The 19,215-nt window shown below is 50.0% G+C and overlaps 2 protein-coding genes across 2 annotated transcripts in view; one reads left to right on the forward strand and one right to left on the reverse strand.

The window, feature by feature from the left end:
* The window catches only part of COTL1 (coactosin like F-actin binding protein 1), a 346,092-nt gene that overhangs the window by 306,370 nt on the left and 20,507 nt on the right, over positions 1-19,215 (forward strand). The gene's annotated exons all lie outside the window — the stretch shown is intronic.
* On the reverse strand, positions 697-19,142 carry KLHL36 (kelch like family member 36). Its single transcript, XM_079315979.1, has 5 exons — positions 18,942-19,142; positions 14,493-14,566; positions 9,877-10,950; positions 8,858-9,015; positions 697-2,734 (listed from the first exon to the last, which is right to left on the reverse strand). The coding sequence occupies exons 2-5, from the start codon at positions 14,550-14,552 to the stop codon at positions 2,179-2,181; spliced, it is 1,848 nt and encodes a 615-aa protein (XP_079172105.1). The 5' UTR covers positions 14,553-14,566; positions 18,942-19,142; the 3' UTR covers positions 697-2,178.

Below are 19,215 nucleotides of genomic sequence, written 5' to 3' on the forward strand. Positions count from 1 at the left end.
GAGCTGTGCTTTCTGGCAAGAGTGAAATGCTTCTCAGAGCTTAGGGATGGAGGTGGTGGGATGTGCAGGTTCAGGAGGCAGGCTGAGCCAAGAGAATACACCTTTCCTCTACCAACCCTAATTCCTCACTAAAAGGACTGCTCAGACCTCAAAAACCAGAGCAGAAATCCACTCATGTCACACTAATTCTCCCTTTCATTTTTCAGGAATTCCAGCACACCAATTCCCCAAAGCTGTGCAGAGCTGGGGAGCGAGGGTGATCTCCCAGCTCCCTGTGCTGTCTGCTGACACTTCCTGAGGGATCAGCCACATCTGGATCCACAGCATCCCAAATCCAGGGGTGATCAGCCACATCTGGATCCACAGCATCCCAAATCCTGGGGCAATCAGCCACATCTGGATCCACAACATCCCAAATCGAGGGTTGATCAGCCACATCTGGATCCACAGCATCCCAAATCCAGGGGCGATCAGCCACATCTGGATCCACAGCATCCCAAATCCTGGGGCGATCAGCCACATCTGGATCCACAGCATCCCAAATCCAGGGGTGATCAGCCACATCTGGATCCACAACATCCCAAATCCTGGGGTGATCAGCCACATCTGGATCCACAGCATCCCAAATCCAGGGGCGATCAGCCACATCTGGATCCACAGCATCCCTCAGTGAAATCAATACACAAGACATCAGACTGTGATGAATAGAATATTCTAAACTGGATTTATTGTTCCCAGACATTAATGTAATACATAAACACGTTAAAAGAGGGGATATAGTAACAAGCAACCCAGTAACAGAAAAAAAAAAAAACAAAAACAAGCTGAAATTTCCTTGGAAATGTTTGTTCTATACTTATACATGAAAATGCCCCCAAAAAGTTAAGTAGTTGTCAGTCAACATAGCAAGGATTTCAGATATTTAAAAAAAATAGCCCCAAAAACTTGTCAATGAGTTTGTCATAACCAAAATGTCTTGTTTGGATTTTTTTTTATTTGTTTTAAATTTATTTTTAGGCTAAAAATGAATAAGCATTACCTCATGCAGTATACAAAGGCTTTAAAATAAATCCATTAATGCAAATGAAAGACTGACTCTTGAGGCTTTTTTTTAATTAAAAAAAGAAACACCAAAAAACCCCTCAAAGAGTTTTAGAAAATTAATCCCAACTAGTTTTCTTAGTATTGAAGAAACAACCTATAACTTCCTTGCACTTCAGAAATTTATTGTTACCTCTTTCATACACTTGTGTGCTTGTAGTAGGTCTTAGATTTAACAGAGTTCCAAATGAAATTAAGTGCAAAAATGTTTTCTTAGTGTTTTCCAATTATTGAGGTAAGTAGTTGGGGGGAAAAAAAAGACAAAAGAATGAGGGTAGCAGGATATCACCTGCACATACACCAGATGGAAGAAAAGGCAAATCTGAAATACATGGAAAGGGAGATGGGAGAGGAAGACTGAGGAAAATAAAATAACATCAATGATCAACAGCTGAAGTTTAAACCAAAGCCCTTGAAATCCACTCAGCAGAGTAGCAGCCACTGAAATAAAGCATGTTTATGAGCATGGCTGGGCTCTGGGGAAGCTGGAATTGTGACAATGGTCCCAGTTCCAGCTGACTGCCTGACAATGCTGGGAATGCCAGTGCTGCCCCAACAGCTGCACCACGTCCTGGCCAAGCCACACAGAGACCAGAGATCATCAAACGGGGGGTTCCTGACACCAACAACGGGGTCACAAGCACAGAGCAGCAGCTTCTATAGTCAACAACGTAATACATGGCAAACCAGAGACTGAGTTAGCAAAATGTGGTATAAAAAAGTATAAAAGTTGTTTTTAAAAACCTCCTTAAAATGTTGATATAATACGATGTATGTGGAAATGCCATGAGCCACAGAAGGAAAAGCCTAAGCCTTAACATTCAGGAGAGCAGCAGAACCTCTCTGTCCACATTACCCTTTGTATAGCAAGAAGGGGGGAATTTTTGGTTTCTTTTGTTGTTTTTACCTTAAACACGAGTTTAATCCAAAAATCACATTCAAGTGGACATTTTCTGAGGCTTCAGAAGACGCCCTCCCCACCCTGTTTAAAAAGAAAAAGAATAAAGGTTAGATAGAAATGTCTAAACCCAAGGTCCCTTTGGAGCCCACCATCCGAGGGTGGCCATCCAGGAGTGGTCATCTCCCTCGATCTGGATGCTTTTTTGTTTTTATCTTTTTCTTTTTGTCCTCTGTTTTGGGTTTCAGGGCGCAGACGCACGCCGACACTCCGGCGATGGCTTTGGGCAAATCCGTTCCTTTGCACCACTTGTTTTTCTCCTTATCATAAACCTGCACCGTTTTGGAGAAGACAGCTTCCTCCCAGCTGTAACCTCCGAGGATGTAAATCTTGCCTTCCCAAACTGCCACCCCTGACTCGCTGTTGGCTTGCAGCAGAGGGGCCACTCTGGTCCACTGGTTGCACTGGGGGCTGTAGGACTCCACGCTGAGGATGTCGAAGCGAGCCATGGTCTCGATGTTGTCGTCGCTGCCCCCGATGGAGTAGATGTTGTCCTGCAGGGTGCACATGCTGTGCCAGCCCCTGGCAGTGATCATGGGTCTCTTCTCCTCCCACACGTCCGTGCGGTGGTCGTAGCACAGCAGGTTCTTCCTGTAAGGGCCGATCTGGTAATCGTGGCCTCCCGAAATGTACACGAATTCCTTGTAGACCGTGCCAGCGTGGCCGTAGGTAAACCTGGGGCAGGCAGACAGCAACAGGGCTTATGGATTTTATCAGGACACACAGGCATGCAGTGGGGACTGGGCTAAAGAAGCAAAAAAAAAGTAACTGAAGGCAGAAGAATCCCTGATCTCCTCTCCTTCCCAGGGCCTCACCCTGCACTGCCTGACAACCACTTTTAAATCATCCTTTCCATAGCTGGTCACTACAGAGCACTAAGGTATGACAATCACTTTTTAATGCATCCTCTAGAGTGTGTCACACAACAGAAATAGTCCATCCTGCTCTACTGGCATGACCTTCACTCCCATTTTCCTGCTCCAGTGCTCGGCCAGAGAGGGAAAAAATTCCACATCTCAGTTAAGGTTTCTGTGACAAAAAGAGGAAATAATCATGACACTTCTCACACTTATCAGCAGGGATAAAGCAAGAGATACCAAGAAGAAAATTGCTGCTGCCTTGTCCTTGCACAGCTTCAGGATCACTGGTCACATTTCTTACCCAGGGGCTCTCTCTGCCCAGTTCACCTGCAGTCCCAAGACAGGCAGTGTCCTTTCCATGAGCCATCTGTCTGCTCTATCAGCACTGCCCCACAGCAGGGAACTTCTCTGGTCACCCCAGGACAAGGCAGCAGACCTCAGTCCATCACAGATCATGGTGAAGTAAGAGAAAATGAGATGGTAGAAGCAACACCATGCTGGCTGCATCCACAGGGCAGAGAGAAACCCCCTTTGATCATCTGTAATAAAGCCCCTACAAACCTAAATATCCAGGCTGTTCTTAACTTCACACTAGGCTAGTCCTGCCCTTTGAGCTCTCAGGAGTAGACAGCCAGTGTGATGAACAGCATCAGCTCCTTTGAACATATCATTCCTACATGTCATTTTTTCCTCTTTTGGGGGAGTTGGGGTGTCAAAAGGTGCAGCACCAGCCACAGCAAATTGGCTCTCACAAGGAGCCCAGTGGATTCAATGCCCACAGGGCACAGAGCACTGCACTCATCATGCTGCACTCACCAGCCTCTACCACCATCCTTTGTAGTCAGGCACTCGAGCCAACACAACCTCCCTGGCACACAAAGCTGGGCTAGCATTGCTTCAGCCTTTGAACCCTGCCTGAACACGCTGAGCTCCGTGTGCAGAGAACCCTGAGCTGCTTTCATTGTGCAGGAGAATGGTTTCTGTGAGCCACACAAATGCTATCAGAACATCTTCCACACACCTGAGTGCCAGGGCTTCTGTGCCAAGGGAAAAGATGGACCAGAAAAGAAACCCCACATTTACCCTGGAAGCACAACACTTCTGAGATGAGCTTAAAGGTGGTTATTATTCTAGATGTACCAAAACCTCTGATCCCTGTCTGAATCAGATATTGTAATAAGTTCCTACTACAAGAAGCAGAAAAATCCCTGACACACTTGGCTGATAATGCTGAGTGACCAGGACAGTCTGTTCAACTATAGGGGCTGGAGCACCAGCCCTGGAGATCTTGCAGAGGTGACTTCACAGCTGTTCTGCTTCTTGGCCTCTCAGGGAAAAGACAGGAAGAAAAAAGGAGAGAACTTTGGTACAGTTACGGACTTTATCCAAAAAGGCAACTCAAAAATTTCCACAGTTCTCAATGTGCCTCATGATGGAAGCAGTTAATTCACGCTCAGTGCTTCTGATGGACACGATGTACCCTGAGCACATGAAGCCCTGGCTTTCACCCCTGACAAATATCACAGCAGATGAAGTGCTCAGAGATGCCAGAGATGAAGTGCCCAGAGATGCTGCTCCACCTTGTCCAAGATCTCTTCCACACAAGAACCAGGACTGTCCATCTCCAGTGGTTTCTGAGCTGCCTCATCTGAGTTTCTCTACATACACAGGAATGGGTTTAAAAATGCTCAGTCTGGGGATGGGATGGGATGGAATGGACAGCTTGAGTTCAGCTCATTTCAAACTGCAGCAGACTTTAAACTCACATGAAACCAAGCAGCCTGGAGGCTCTGCTGTACCAGGGAGTCTGGAGGAGTCAGGAAGAGGACAATGCAAGGACATGGAATCTACCCCAGAGCCTGATGTTACTGTGCTGCTGATGGCAATCACACATTCACCATTCAGGGAAAAAATTACCCTAAGTTAATAAGAACTTGCATTTTGGAGAAGCAGGTTAAATATTCTCCTACTCTGAAGTTCTGTACAGGTAAGCAAGCCATAGCCATTGTCTCTCAAGCAAAGGCAGCTGCAGAAAAAAGCACTGATCTGGTTCTTTAGCCTCAGTCAATGGCTGAGTCCAGAGAACAGCAGCAGTTGAGAGAGTGGTTTGACAGAAACAATCAGATCTGAAGCACCAAATCAACCATCAATTTGTTATTGTCCAGTATAGGACAATTACCCACTGAAATGCACCAGAGGTGTTTCACTTTGCCTCAATTCTGAAAGCTCATCTGAAATAGCAGCACTTTCATAGGAACTGCATGAAATAGATGCATAAATTGAAACCAATCAATACAAATCCTTTCTACAAGCCCTGTGATTGAGAGAGGGGCATTACTAAATGGTCACATCAATAGAGTGGGTCCAGACATGCTCCAACAGACAGCATTGAGCATTTTGGCAGTGTTATCTATAAGAGTGGCCAGAACAAAGCAGAGGCATTAAGAGAAAGGAGATTTGACTTTAACATCTGCTGGAGCCTGGCACCAATTTTCAATGTCTTAACCAAAGTACAGTGCTGAAAAATTAGTTCCTGACCCAGTAACACCATTCAGATACCAGAAAAGCTGCCATTCACTGTCCAAGGCAGAAGAGCACAAAACTCAATAAAGCTTTGGGAATCCCCTACTCCAGCCAAAGTCCAGGTGAGCTGTGGTTGCTCTGAATCTTGGTGTCCACCTGTTGTAGCCCTGCGAGATCGTTCATGACCCAACCGGCAGAGCAGATACCATCACTCCAACCTGTTCCAACACAGCTCCTCACACAACAGCTTTCAGTTCTTCTGCCAAACTTTAACCTAGGGCCACTCAATTAATTTCTCTGCTGTATGCAGCAGACCTTTTCATGGTCTGTGCAGGATGAGAACACACTGCCCCACCTCCTGCTCTGCCAAGCTCGTCCGCCACCGCTGCTCCCTGCCGGGCTAGAAACTCTGACAGAAACTGCTCCCAGTTTCTGGGAAAAAGAGCAAAAAAAAAAAAAAAATACAGGACCTCTCTGAAGAAAGGGAAAGGTATCCCACAACCAAGGACCCTAATGAGCGTCAGGCAAAATGAATTCCCTTGTAGCAGGCTTGGACCAGGTCCACCCTTTAGACAACTTGGCTGAAGTTTTCACTGCGAAGCATCTGCCCCGAGAGGCTGCTTGCTTCTCCAGCAAGACTTAGTTCAGTCAAAACAGCTCAGCTCCTTCCAAGAGAGTGCTTAGGGAAAACAACGTGTTGTTTTGACCATATAGGGTGGGAAGGAGATGGGGTAAGAGGGGATAAAGAGCCTGCAAAGCTCTTCCTTACAGGAGCGAAACTGCAAACAGCAACATGGACATGGAATTTAGCACTGGCACTTGTGCCCACTGCCTTTCCCCTGCAAATCCCCACATGTGGCAAGCTCTAACCCTTGGGAAGCAACAAAACAAACCCATTTTCTGGATGTTCAGCTTCTATGCTTAACAAACAACCTCTGAGGGTCCCTCCCCACACAGCTCGAGTGGAACAACACATGCCCACACCCCAGAATGACCTCAACATGAGCCTGTCACTGCAGGGAACAGAATCCCAGGCAGCTGCTGGCTTGGGGCAGTCAGGAATGGCACCAAAAAGCCTGCTTGTGGTGGTCATGCTCCCAAGAGAACCAAAACACCTGCTCTCTTCAGAGGGAAGAAGACAGAAAAACACAGGAAAAGAGGCATTTTTGTTGGGATATGTTGCCTAATCAGGACTGGAGCTTCTGGTTTCCTCTACATGAAAAGTCTTGCTGCTAAAGTAGGGCTGGGGGAGATGTTATTTGAGTGAAACAGGAACTTAAATGTGTTTGAGGAACAAAAAATGTGGTGAGGAGGAAAACAGATCAGTTGAGGAGTGTGATGAAGGGAAAACTAGAGCAGGCATCAGGAACTATAGTTAGAATGCTTTTAGTCTTGAATCCTCTCTCATCCTTTCTCCACTACAGTAAATCACACACTCACAGGGATGGGGCAGTCACAGCTTCTCTGGGCAACCTGTACCAGGGCCTCACCATCTCACAGCAAAGAATTCTTTCCTAATACCTGATGTAACCCTGTCCTCTGGCCATGGGAAGCTGTTCCCCTTGTCCTGGCATTCCAGGCCCTTGTAAAGTCTCTCTCCCTCTCTCCTGTGGGCTCCCTTCAGGCACTGGAGAGCCACAGTTAGGTCACCCTGAAGCTTCTCTTTTCCAAATTGAACAATCCCAATTCTCCCAGCTTTCCTCTTAGGAGAGGTGCTCCATCCCTCTGATCATCCTGGTGCCTCCTCTGGACTTGTTCCTACAGCTCTCCCTGAAGTACCTCAAGGAAGAGCTGCCCAGACCCTTTTCAGCAGCCCCAAATCTGCCAGAGCCACTGCTCCCCCAGCTCCAGCAGTGCCAGAAAGGTTCCTGTGCCTTTTGCAACCTGCATGAAGTTCTTCTTGCCTTATTCCTTCTGTGCAGAAACACACAAACAATTCACTGCCCAGCACCAAAGGGAAAAAAAAGGGCTGAAAAGACAAGAAATCCAAAGGTGCCAAGAGTCCACTAAGATCTAACAAAAGACTTAAATATGTAAAATAGCAGCTGCATGGAGAAGTGGGAAGCTGTCTAGCTCACCACACAAGGAGAGAGCAACAGGAAGAGAAGATGCAAAATCATTTATTTGGATGCAGGAATAATTCATCCTGTAGAGTAAGAGGGGTCTGTCCCCTAAGGGGGACTTTTGCCTCATCCAAGCAGACCAGCCAGGCAATCTAATAAAAATTAACACCCACAAGTCAAAGTTCACTTTAAATGCTGCAGCTGCAGAATTCCCAAAGCCAGCACACAGGTAGCAGTTGAAATATTCAGACAAACTGCCCCTTTCTAGAGAGTCTGGGTGGATTAAGCCAACAGTGTGAACTTCCCCAGGATCATTTATGAGTAAAAATATCCCTACAGGGTACACCTCACAGGTGACCCCAGTTAAGAGAAGGGTTTAGGACCTGAAGATACTCTCCTACACAGCTTCCCAGCAAGGACTGTGGTGCTCAGCCCCAGCTGCTGGATCTGCCTGCGTGAGCAGAAATAAAAAGCATCCTGCTTGTGAAGAGCACTCAGCTAACAGCTGTTAGCCTGGATCAGCCTTGCATTGCAGCACCTGCCCAAAATAGAACTGGGCAACAGCTTCTGTGCCTTCACTGGCTGCCTCTGGCTCTGCAGCTCTGCAGCTCAGGGACCAGGGAAAAACCCTCAAAGCAAACTGCAGAGTGTGTCTGTGGTGGCACTGGGAGAGGCAGCACTGCTGCTGAGCTTTCAGACATCATGGGAACACCATCCATGCAAGGCCCCTGTGATTGTCACAAGTGTGAAACACCACTGAATCTGAGTCACTGTTAGCAATGAAATGCCCTGCTGTCCCTACAAAGTCACTGCTCTGATGTTGATTCAAGCAATGCCCTGTTTGTCATCACAAGAGCTGCAGGGCTGAAACCTCTCAAAAGCAGAACAGCCAAGTTTTAACTCAGACAGAGAGAGAGAGCTCACATTTGTCAGGGTTCTGTATTTCCAGTACAGGTAAATGTGTTTAGCCCAACACTGAGAGACACCCTACAAGAAAAATCATCACACCAAAGTGACAAAGTAAGGCCAAAAAATTGGCAAACCCCTTTGAGCAAGATGTAAAAAGTGCTTCTGAAAAATATTCAACTCTGAGTGGCCTCAGGAAAAGCTTTGTAGGAATTGCAGAATGAAATGATCAGAGCTCTCCCTCCCAGCCTCCAGATGTACCCTGGGATGAAAAATAACACCTCCCTGGCACACTGCCTGCTCAGGTCCCAGTTCTGCTGTGGTTTGACATGGCTGATGCCACATTGGTTTTACATCCCCTTCCCTCCCTTCCAGGGTTCCCATTCATCAGCTAAAGTCACACAAGCACTCTGCAAACACAGGGGAGCCCCAAGCAGCTCAGTTACCTGGGCAGTCCTGCTATGTAGGTCCAGGAGTCCTTCTGAGGGCTGTAGGTCTCAACTGAAGACAGGGCCCCGTTTTCATTCCTGCCTCCAACAGCCACCAGCATGTCAGTGATGGCTCCCAGGTAGAAATCTACTCGCCGCTGTCTCATGGAGGCAACCTGGCAAAGAAAACAACCTGCTGGCATCTCCCACTGCCTGCTGAGTGAGGGACTTAAGGGCTGTTCATGTCTGAGGATGGGGCAGCTGCTCATTCCCCTTTATTTGGTAAGGAGACATTCTGGTTTTGGCCATTATATTCACATAAAACTTCTGTTTTTTTGCAGTAGCGTCCGTTTTCAAACAAGGGGGAAACAGGAAACATCTAAGAGACAGGTTACTCTATAAATGTTTGTGTTTATAGGAACTGCTTCACAAACTCTGCAAGAAACAGACATTGGAATCACTGAAAACCACAAATGAACCATCCAGGATGACTGATTCATAGAGGAATCATGATGGGTTCATATGGAAACCATAACTGGTCCATACAGGACCCATGGCTGGTCCATACAGGAACAGTGGCTGATACAGTGACCCACATAGATGAAGGGTTTTGTGGCAGGACTGGGAGTGAAGAGCTTGTTCTGAAGGACATTTAGCACAGAGACACTTGACAATTCTCAGAGACGTTTCCTTTTTACATCACACCCACTTTTGATTCATATGTGCTACTGCTTGAGGAAGATGAACCAAGCCATCACCTCTCAGTCCATTCCTGCATCTAAAGAATTGCAGGTGGATGCTGATCAGGAGTTTCTCAGATGAGATGCCCAAATCCCAAATGAAGCTGAAAATCTGCCCCAAACCGTTTTGCTCTTTGTATAATTTAACCATTCCTACAACGAACTCGAATAGCTCCTTCAACTTAACTAACTTGACTTTTCATTTGGAAGTGCTGCCATGTTGAAAATTCTAACAAGGAGAAAACACTCTGAACACAAAGGACGTTGAACAGAGAAATAATACAGCTCAAGCCTCACCTTTATCCACTGGTTACAGCGGGGATCATACCTATATAGGAGATTGGACGCCGCATCCCCTCCATTGTCCCGGGAAAAGCTGCCCCCGGCTATGAAGATGAAACCTCCCAAGACCGCGACGCAGTGGTGGCTCCTGCGGGCTGGCAGAGGCGTCTCTGCCACCCACTGTCCCTTCCTGGCGTCCAGGAAGCAGGTGTCATCGCAGAGCTCCAGGCAGCGCTCCGACACCTCCCCGCCCACGAAGAGCAGCCGCTGCTCGCGGGTGCGCAGCGCCGTGCGCTTGCTCTGCAGCACGGGCTGCGCTGCCACGCTGTTGTGGTAGCTCACGGCCTCCTCGATGAAACCCTCGCAGTTTGCCTCCTTGGGCAGCAGCGAGCACACCGCCGGCTTCACGCGGTGCAGCAGGTCGCTCTTGGGGATCAGGGGGAAGTGGATGTTGTCCAGCACCTGGTAAGCCTCGTTCTCCCGCTCCGGGTACTGCGTCAGCCACTGCAGGGCAGCCTGCAGCAGGTCGTGCTCGCACTCCTGCTGCACGTCGCTGCTGTCCAGGTACTGGCACAGCTTCTGCAGGGAGATGTTCTGCAGGAAGTCGGGGGTGAAGGAGAGCGTGCCGAAGTTCTGCAGGATGAAGGAGTCGATGTAGGAGTCCAGGCGCTTCAGGTTGTAGATGGAGGCCAGCTCCTGCAGGTACAGGTAGTTCTCCTCGCTCACCTCGTTCTCCAGGTACTCGCAGCAGAAGTCCACCACCTTCCAGATCTGCAGCAGGTGAGCTGTCTCCAGCACGTAGTCGATGTTCCCTCCGTCCAGAGACAGCTCGCTGCCGTACAGGAAATCCACCACGGCCTTGAGGCCGATGTAGGAGGCTCCAAAAAGCTCCACCTCCTTCTGGTGAGCCTCCCTCATGCCGATGGTGAACATGGAGTTGAAGTAGTCGCTGCACACGGCCAGCAGGTTGCGGTGGGCCGGGACTCTCTGCTCGTCCACCACCAGCACGATGTCACAGAAGAGCCCCCGGTGCCTCTGCTCGTTCAGGCTCTGCAGCACCAGGCTGGAGTGGTCATCCCACCTGTACACCTGGAAAACACGCACAGCATCAGGCAGCTGGCAGCTCCAGGGTGAAATGTGTTGTCCCACTAAGTGCAGTCAGACACAGCTTTTTTTTTGTGCTGCACATTTGCATTTGTAATAAATTCTGATGTGAAATGGTTGGCAAGTGACACAGTAGGAGCCTGAGCTCCTCACCTTCACTTGGAAAGGTCTATGGAGATTTTTGCTGCTTCCTACTCTTCTTTTTGTATAATTTACTCTTCCTTCCCCCACAATGCTGCATTGAAACCTCCTCCCTGATGAGTTATACAGGCACAATTTTCTGAAACTCTTCCACTCATTGTCTTGGAGACATCTTGCTGACATTTCCTTTCTTCCTTGTCCCCCAAATGACTCCTTACAGAATTCTCCCAGCTAAGCTACTCACAGAGCATTTAGAGTGGGAAGCACACATACAGCAGCACTCTGAATTTTCATTCAGCCCATGTATTGTTTGGGTTACTGCTTGCTTGACAGCTGCCCCCTCTTAAATCTTTCCAGAACTCTGCATTTCTAAGCCTGTTAGGGTAAAATCCCTCTCTTTCTTCCCACATTATTCCAGGCACACACACTGCACTCAGAAGTAATAGCTGTTTATTTATGTGCAAAGCCACACATGTGGAGAACTGATTCCCACAAGGCTTCTCCTCGCTTCCAGAAGCTGAGGTAGGTTTTGTTTAAATGAATAGGAGTAGATATTTTCCTTTTAAAGAAGAGGGAAAATGCCCTCAGGATACATCCATTAAGAGCCCTTCTGGGATCCCTCTGGTCCTCACATTCTAACCACCAGCTCTGGATGTGTCACTGAGCTTTGGAGGTGACCAGCATTTGTCTATTTTGTCACAGACTCACATCACCAGCCTCAGGATGAACCAAGATGGAAACATTTTGTTATCCCTCAAATGTCCTGCAGAGCACGAACTGAACAGGGCTGGTCAGTCCAAAATGACAAGAGAAGTTTGAGGACCAGCCTCTGGAGGAATTAAATGTGTGATGGCACAGTCAGGTACCTTGTGATGCCTCTTAATAAAAGCCAGGTTAAATGCAAATACCAAATACTTTAATTACCAAATCCAGACCAGGCAGAGCCTGTAAGAACTTGTAAGAGGAGCCAAAAAGGGGTGGAAGGAAGCACATCCCTGTGTCCCACCTGAGGCAGCTCTGAACAGCCCTGTCCCAAACCCCCAGGCTGCATTCCCAGAGGTGACACCTGACAAGGTCACACAGGTGACCTGAGGTCTCTTCAAGTCTCCCAGACACTCCCCCTTCCCTTCAGCACCAAACTGTTGTTCCTCCTAGAAATGCCAATTACCTGTGGCTCTGCTGGCTGCCCAAGCAGAGAGCACAGGATCACAGCAGCCTGGAAAAGCCATTACTGGGTGGTTAAACCACGGTGGGACCCTCTCTACCCACCTGAATGGAAAAGGTTTGATTCCTAGAGCCAAAAGGACTTTCTGAGACCCAAATTAAGAGCCAAATGTGCTGCTCTCAGTGTGACATCTCAGCAGATTCTCTTTATTTCCTTATGTACTTTTCTAAACAATGGAGCCCAAGCTGCCAAAAATCCTGCTGTTGGAATGGCTCTGAACATTCAAGTGTGCAGAGTTAAACCAGTCTAAGGGAAGAGGCTTCAATAATTAAAAGGTTTCTGGACCTTAAAGAGTTTCAAAACTCTTTAATTTGCCTTATACTCCTCACACCTATGAACTTAAAAAGGGATCTATGGCATAGACAACTAAGTGGCTTCCACTGAGGAATAAAACTGTCAGAGATCTGTAACAGAAAAAAAAAAAATAGCAAAATAAATTGAGGTTTAAGGACTGTAAAGCTTTTTATCTGTGTTGGGAAAAGTGGAGCCTAAGCAGAAACCAGAGGCTGAAAGAGAGGGGGAGAAGAATAAATGTGGCAAAGGATAAACCAGACTTTTGTGGCAGCTGTAATCAGGGGTAGTTGATGGTGGCAGATGAACAGACAAGAAACAACAACTTGCAGCACCCTCTCTGAATCTGACTCACGGGGGATAGGATTGAACCAAATCCTTGGACTGAACCAAACCCATTGTCCCTCTCATCCCTGGGAACTGGCTGATCATTTCTCTCTAATATTCCCTAATACCACCAGCGTGCATAACAAGATTACAGCAGAATATAAGATTTGCCAGAGATCCCTCTCTGCTGAGCTGGGTGTTGAGTCAGCAGCGTAATCCTGCCCTCAGATCCGCCTGGCAACTCACTCTCCTGAAATCCTTGTTGCCATGTGGAGCTGCTGCTGCTCCAGGAATCAGGCATGAGCCCATTCCACACTCAGAACACAGCAACATATTTCAGTGAGTTCATTTGTTCAGGAGCTGAGAGCTGCACATTTCAAAACCAAGACTAATTTTATACTGAACTTGAACATCTTTCTCAAGCTATTTATACTCTGCAGAGCAGCCTTAGCATTATCTAATTCTAAGTTTAACAGATAGTGACAGCTGCCATCTAAGCAAGCAAATAAAACAATGCTGTCAAGTTAATTAATTTTTAATGTGATGAATTATCATTACATTCAGACTAAACCATTTAAGTGGCAGACAGGATCAGCATTGAGGGAAAGATTATATTGCTAGGGTTGCATTTAGAAATTAGTCCTATTTATCTTTCATCAATTGTGTTAGAGCAGAATTTCAGCTTCTCTTGGATTCAAAGATCTAATTTCTCTCAGACTGTTAATGCAGCACTGCTGCTCATCACCACTGCAAAAGAAAATTAGATCTGGCTCATTCAGCTTTAGTAAGAAAGATGAAGGAACTGAGAAGTTTCTCTTTTCCAGCTTTTTTTCTGGTATTACAAGGTACCTGTTCTGCAATTCCTGTAACTACAGCACAAACGCAGCTTGCACTGGCATGAAACAAAGTGAACATAATAATTACAGCTGTTATTTACATTTTATAAGTCATCCTGAGGACCTGCATGAAGAGCTGCCTGAGATGGATTTCCGTGAATTCACAAATAAAAACAATGTATTTGTGCAGACAGAGATTTGATACAAAGAAAATGGACCCCACAAATCTCAGGAAGCAGCCCGGGTTCTGTGAGTTCACTGGGCTAACCACAGTTTGCAGGATCAAGATTTCCATCTTTTACAAAACAAAGATTGAATCTAAAGAGTAATCCCAGCTTTGCTTTGGTAACGAGCTTGGATTTTACAAGATGGATCAGTATAAAAAATAAACACATCACATTTCATAACTGAATTTTTAGTTTAGAGAAACTACTGTGCTGCAATGATGTGGGTTTCTAAGTTATGAGTCATGACGAGCAGATATCCATTTGCTGCTGCTTTTCCTTTTTTTTCCCTTAATCGCTAGGCAGCAACTTCTACCAAAAATACTCGTGCAGGTAAACCACCATTTCCATCCCTCTTTTGAAAAGCTCAGAACACTCACATCCCTCCCAGAGAAGACCGTCTACCCCCACCACCCTCGCTGTTTCCATAGCAGGTTTCTGGTTGTTTTTTTTTATTTTGTAAGAGACACAAATCGCACGAACCTTCGAGGATTCGCTGATCTTGTGCGGGCGGCAGATCCTGCTCTGCCGGGTTCCCTCCATGATCCGCAGCACTTCTGCAACAAAGGCACAGGGAGATGTTCAGCGCCTCGCCAGCCCCTCCTGAGCGCTCGCACGCATCTTGTGCCGAACGGGGAACGTTCCCAATTCCCACACCGGCACCCTCGGAAACGCCCGCCTTCAAAAAGATTATTTTTCCCTCCTCGGTGCTGCTCCCCGCTGTTGTCACAGGTCGGTTGTGTCAACAAGTTGGGCACAGCCCATCCAGCGGCGGCAGCGGCGCCGCTCCGCCTTTGGCGCTGCCCGGGGCCGGCCGGAGCCCCCCGGTGAGCGACCGGCCCCGGCCCCGCTGCCAGCCGGCATCGGCCGCGGGGAAAATCCGGGAGAAAACAGCGGGGAAAACAAAGCCGTGACAAATTCCGGGAGGCTGCAGCCGCCCCTCGCCCCGCGCCCCGGGCAGGAAACGCCGGCGGGGCGGGACCGGAGCGGGGAGGGAGCGGCGGGGGAGGCGCCGGGGCGGAGCGGGGCGGGATGGGATCCCCCGCGGGAGAGAACCAGCGCCGAGGATGCTCGGACACATCCCGGGAGATCGGGGCCGTTCCTGTCCCGGGATGCTCCGACACATCCCGGGAGATCGGGGCTGTTCCTGTCCCGGGATACTCCGACACATCCCGGGAGATCGGGGCTGTTCCTGTCCCGGGATACTCCGACACATCCCGGGAGATCGGGGCTGTTCCTGTCCCGGGATGCTCGGACACATCCCGGGAGATCGGGGCTGTTCCTGTCCCGGAATGCTCAAACAGCGCATCCCGGGAGATCGGGCCTGTTCCTGTCCCGGGATGCTCGGACACATTCCGGGAGATCGGGGCTGTTCCTGTCCCAGGATGCTCGGACACACCCCGGGAGATCGAGGCCGTTCCTGCCCCGGGATGCTCCGACACATCCCGGGAGATGGGGGCTGTTCCTGCCCCGGGATGCTCCGACACATCCCGGGAGATCGGGGCTGTTCCCTGCCCCGGGATGCTCGGACACATCCCGGGAGATCGAGGCCGTTCCTGCCCCGGGATGCTCCGACACATCCCGGGAGCTCGGGGCTGTTCCTGCCCCGGGATGCTCGGACACATCCCGGGAGATCGAGGCCGTTCCTGCCCCGGGATGCTCCGACACATCCCGGGAGATCGGGGCTGTTCCCTGCCCCGGGATGCTCCCGACACATCCCGGGAGATGGGGGCCGTTCCTGCCCCGGGATGCTCCGACACATCCCGGGAGATCGGGGCTGTTCCCTGCCCCGGGATGCTCGGACACATCCCGGGAGATGGGGGCTGTTCCCTGTCCCGGGATGCTCGGACACACCCCGAGAGCTCGGGGCTGTTCCTGCCGGGTCAGGGATGGTGCTGGCAGGGCCTGAGGCAAGGCAGACATGGATAGCCGTGCCAGGGGCACTGGCTGCAGGGAACGCGATGTTTCCTTTGTACAGGGGTGATAAACTGTGCAGAGAGTGTGGGAGGTGCTGCCAGAAACCCCATCACCATCTCCTCTTGCTTACCTGGCATGACACTACCTGACCTCGGAAATTCACCTCCCCACTGGGGCTTTCCCTGCTTCTGTGGGACTTTTCCTCATTCATTTATGGCCCAGGAGGCTTAAAATTAAGAAACCCACATGCTGGTGAGCAGCAGCTGAAGATTCCCTGCCTTGGTGGGGGGCATCAGAAGCACAGACACTTCCCAGACCCAGCTGGTCCAGTTTCAGTGCAATGGTCCCCTCACAACACTCCAAGGGAAACCCTTTTGCAGCCCAGCACTCCTGGGACAGCAGGGTGATGGCTGGGACAGCAGAGGGCTGGCTGTGTGTCCATCTGCTCTCACCAAGGACAGCCCAGCTTGGACACGTGTCCCCGGGGGTGCTGGGGATGCTGGGGCTGGCAGAGGGTGATGTGCAGGGTGTGACACCAGGGGAGTGTGCCACCAGGGGAGTGTGACACCAGGGGAGTGTGCCACCAGGGGAGTGTGACACCAGGGGAGTGTGACACCAGTGGAGTGTGCCACCAGTGGAGTGTGCCACCAGGGGAGTGTGACACCAGGGGAGTGTGACACGGCTGCCTGGTGCCAGCACCTCCACCTGCCCCTCCAGTGCAGGACACGGCTCCAGGGCTGGGGCAGCAGCACCCAGCCAGCTCCTGGGACACCCCAGGAGACCTGAGGGGATGATGGGCTTGTACTCATCTATTCAATCTGGAGATGGAAAGGAGTTTTGCCAGCTTTGGTCTCTCCTGCAGCCTTTGAGATCATGAGACCCTCAACTGTCTGAGTGAAATCTCACTTTGTTGCCAGACCCAGTGCTGTGTCTGTAAATTGACAATCCCAATGTTACTTGTGACCTGTAAATTGACAATCTCAATGGTAACTGTGATCTGAACATTCAGGGCAGTCTCTTCCTGAAGGAGAGCATTGTTCTCTCCATTCCTTTCTCTGCTTCTGCACAGGAAAGATGGGGATGGAGAAGCAGGATTGGGGACAGGCATATAGAAAGACTGGAGAAACAAAAAGAGGGGGGGATGGCAAAAAGACACAGGAACAAGGCACTTGCAGGGGTGTATTTTAAGATAAAGGCTCCCTCCAAATATTCTGACACCCCTTCTGAACCTCATGCTACAGTCTAGGCAGCTGAAGATCAGCCCAGACTCCCAAGACTTCATTCCTGCTAGAGTTGTTTTTTGAGGAGGTCCTTAAGTCCTCACTTTCTCTTGTGCTTCCTCTCCAAGGACTCCTGTGGCATGAATGGGTATTTCTGCCAGGCCAGTGACATTTTCCCTACAGGATGAAAAGCCCTGTGTTCTGGAGGCCTCAAAATTGCCATATGAAAAGCAAATCAGAGCTCACCAAAGTCAAAATAGTAGGTAATTTCCTCACTCCTGTTACAGCCTGATGAAACTGAGCACAATGCTTATCCCTCTATGCATAAAAAAAAAAAAAAAAAAAAAAAAAAGTCCATGAAAAAGTGAGAAAGACAAGGAAGAGAAGCAAAGAGAAGATGTTTGGTCCTACAAGGAAGATGTGCATTTCTGATGTTTGGATCCAGCATTGAAAAGTGTGAGACATGAAGTCTCTAATTAAGAGAATTAACACTCCAGGCACTGGATCACTTGCACAAGGATGAGGTTCTCCCCTCCTAAGGGGATGACATTGGACTCACCCACCTCTGCCCCAGGAAACAGCAGGAGCTGAGGATCAGGAATTGAAGGGACAAGGACAAGGACAAGGACAAGGAGCAGTGTTACAGGTATAAACAGCAGCAAGTGCCAATGGATGATAAACTCAGACTACAAAAAATACATTTAAGAGCAGATGATGGTCAGCACAAAGGCTTTTGAAAAATGAAAGTGTTCCTAAAAGCAAAGACAATCAATATAAATCCAGAAGTATTAATGTGTGATTATATTATCATCTAGAGCCTGCAGCCTACAGATACCGAGTGTGATTCACCCGGTGTCCTACACTTGTCCTGACTTCAGAGATATTTCCTTGTTCCCTATGACCTCATCGGATCAGAGATGCACTGCAGCAATGCCCGTGCTGGTCCCGGAGCTCCGGGAGCCTCCCGGCAGCCAGGGACGGGGATGCAGCTGGAAGGAGCTGCGGGCTGGGCTGGGGCTGAGGGGCACTAAAGGGTCCCTGGCAGCCAGGGCTGCTCTGGAGGTCTTGTCCCCCGAGATGTCTGACAGCACTCAGTAACCCTGGGGTAATGAGGATGCTACTGCTCAGCCTTCACACGGACAGCACTGATGTGAAACAAGCAATCGTAATCCCCTGCAAACTTTGAAAGAAACGAAATGTGATGCTTTTTATCAAAGAATGTAGTTTTTATTAAATTGCAAACCCAACCACACGGGTTTCGGGTAGAAACCCACTAAAACGCCTATGGACCGGTTTGTAGAACTCCAGTCCTTGGGCACGACATCACCTGGTGCTGTTTATTTCCAGCCGGGCTCTGCAAAGCAGAGACCCGTCTCTATTTCTGTGGGAGCGAAGCGCAGCCTCCCAGGCAGCCTCTGCCTGTCCCCCCGCATCTCCCGAGCGCAGGGAGCCGCGGGGATGCGGGATTGTTCTGGGCAGCGCCGGGAGCCCGGCAGGGGGAGATCGCTGCATTGCAACGGGGCGAGCCGCTCGCACACAGCGGGAGCACGGACACACTCACGGACAGACACACGGACAAACACACAGCCGGGCCGCAGCGCCCGCACACCCCTGCCCAGCGGCTGTCAGCGCCCAAAATCACCCCGTTCGAGGCCGGAGCCGCGCTTAGGGCTGGGATGCGGGTGATGCTCGATCCCCGCCGCTCCGCGGCGTGGGCACAGCCCCGAGCCCCCAACCGCATCCCATCCGCATCCCCCATCCCCATCCTCGTGCCCGCCCCTCGCCCCCCGCTCACCTGCTCCGCTCTCGCTACCTCCCGTGCTCCCGGCCCGGCCCCCGGCCCCGCCGCTCCGCTGCCGGCTGCTCCATCCCGGGCGCCTCCTCCTCCTCCTCCTCCTCCTCCTCCTCCTCCTTGCTCCTGCCGGCGCTCAGCAGCATCGGGGGGCTGCCAGCCCAGCGCACAGCATCCCCGCGGCGGGTCGGCTCGGGGCCGGGCCCCGCGGTCCCCCCGCGCCCCCCGCCCGGGCTATTGCATCACCGCGGTCCCGCCGCGCCGGGAGGGGCCGGGC

The sequence above is a fragment of the Erithacus rubecula genome, assembly GCF_903797595.1.
Source record: "Erithacus rubecula genome assembly, chromosome: 12".
NCBI lineage: Eukaryota > Metazoa > Chordata > Aves > Passeriformes > Muscicapidae > Erithacus > Erithacus rubecula.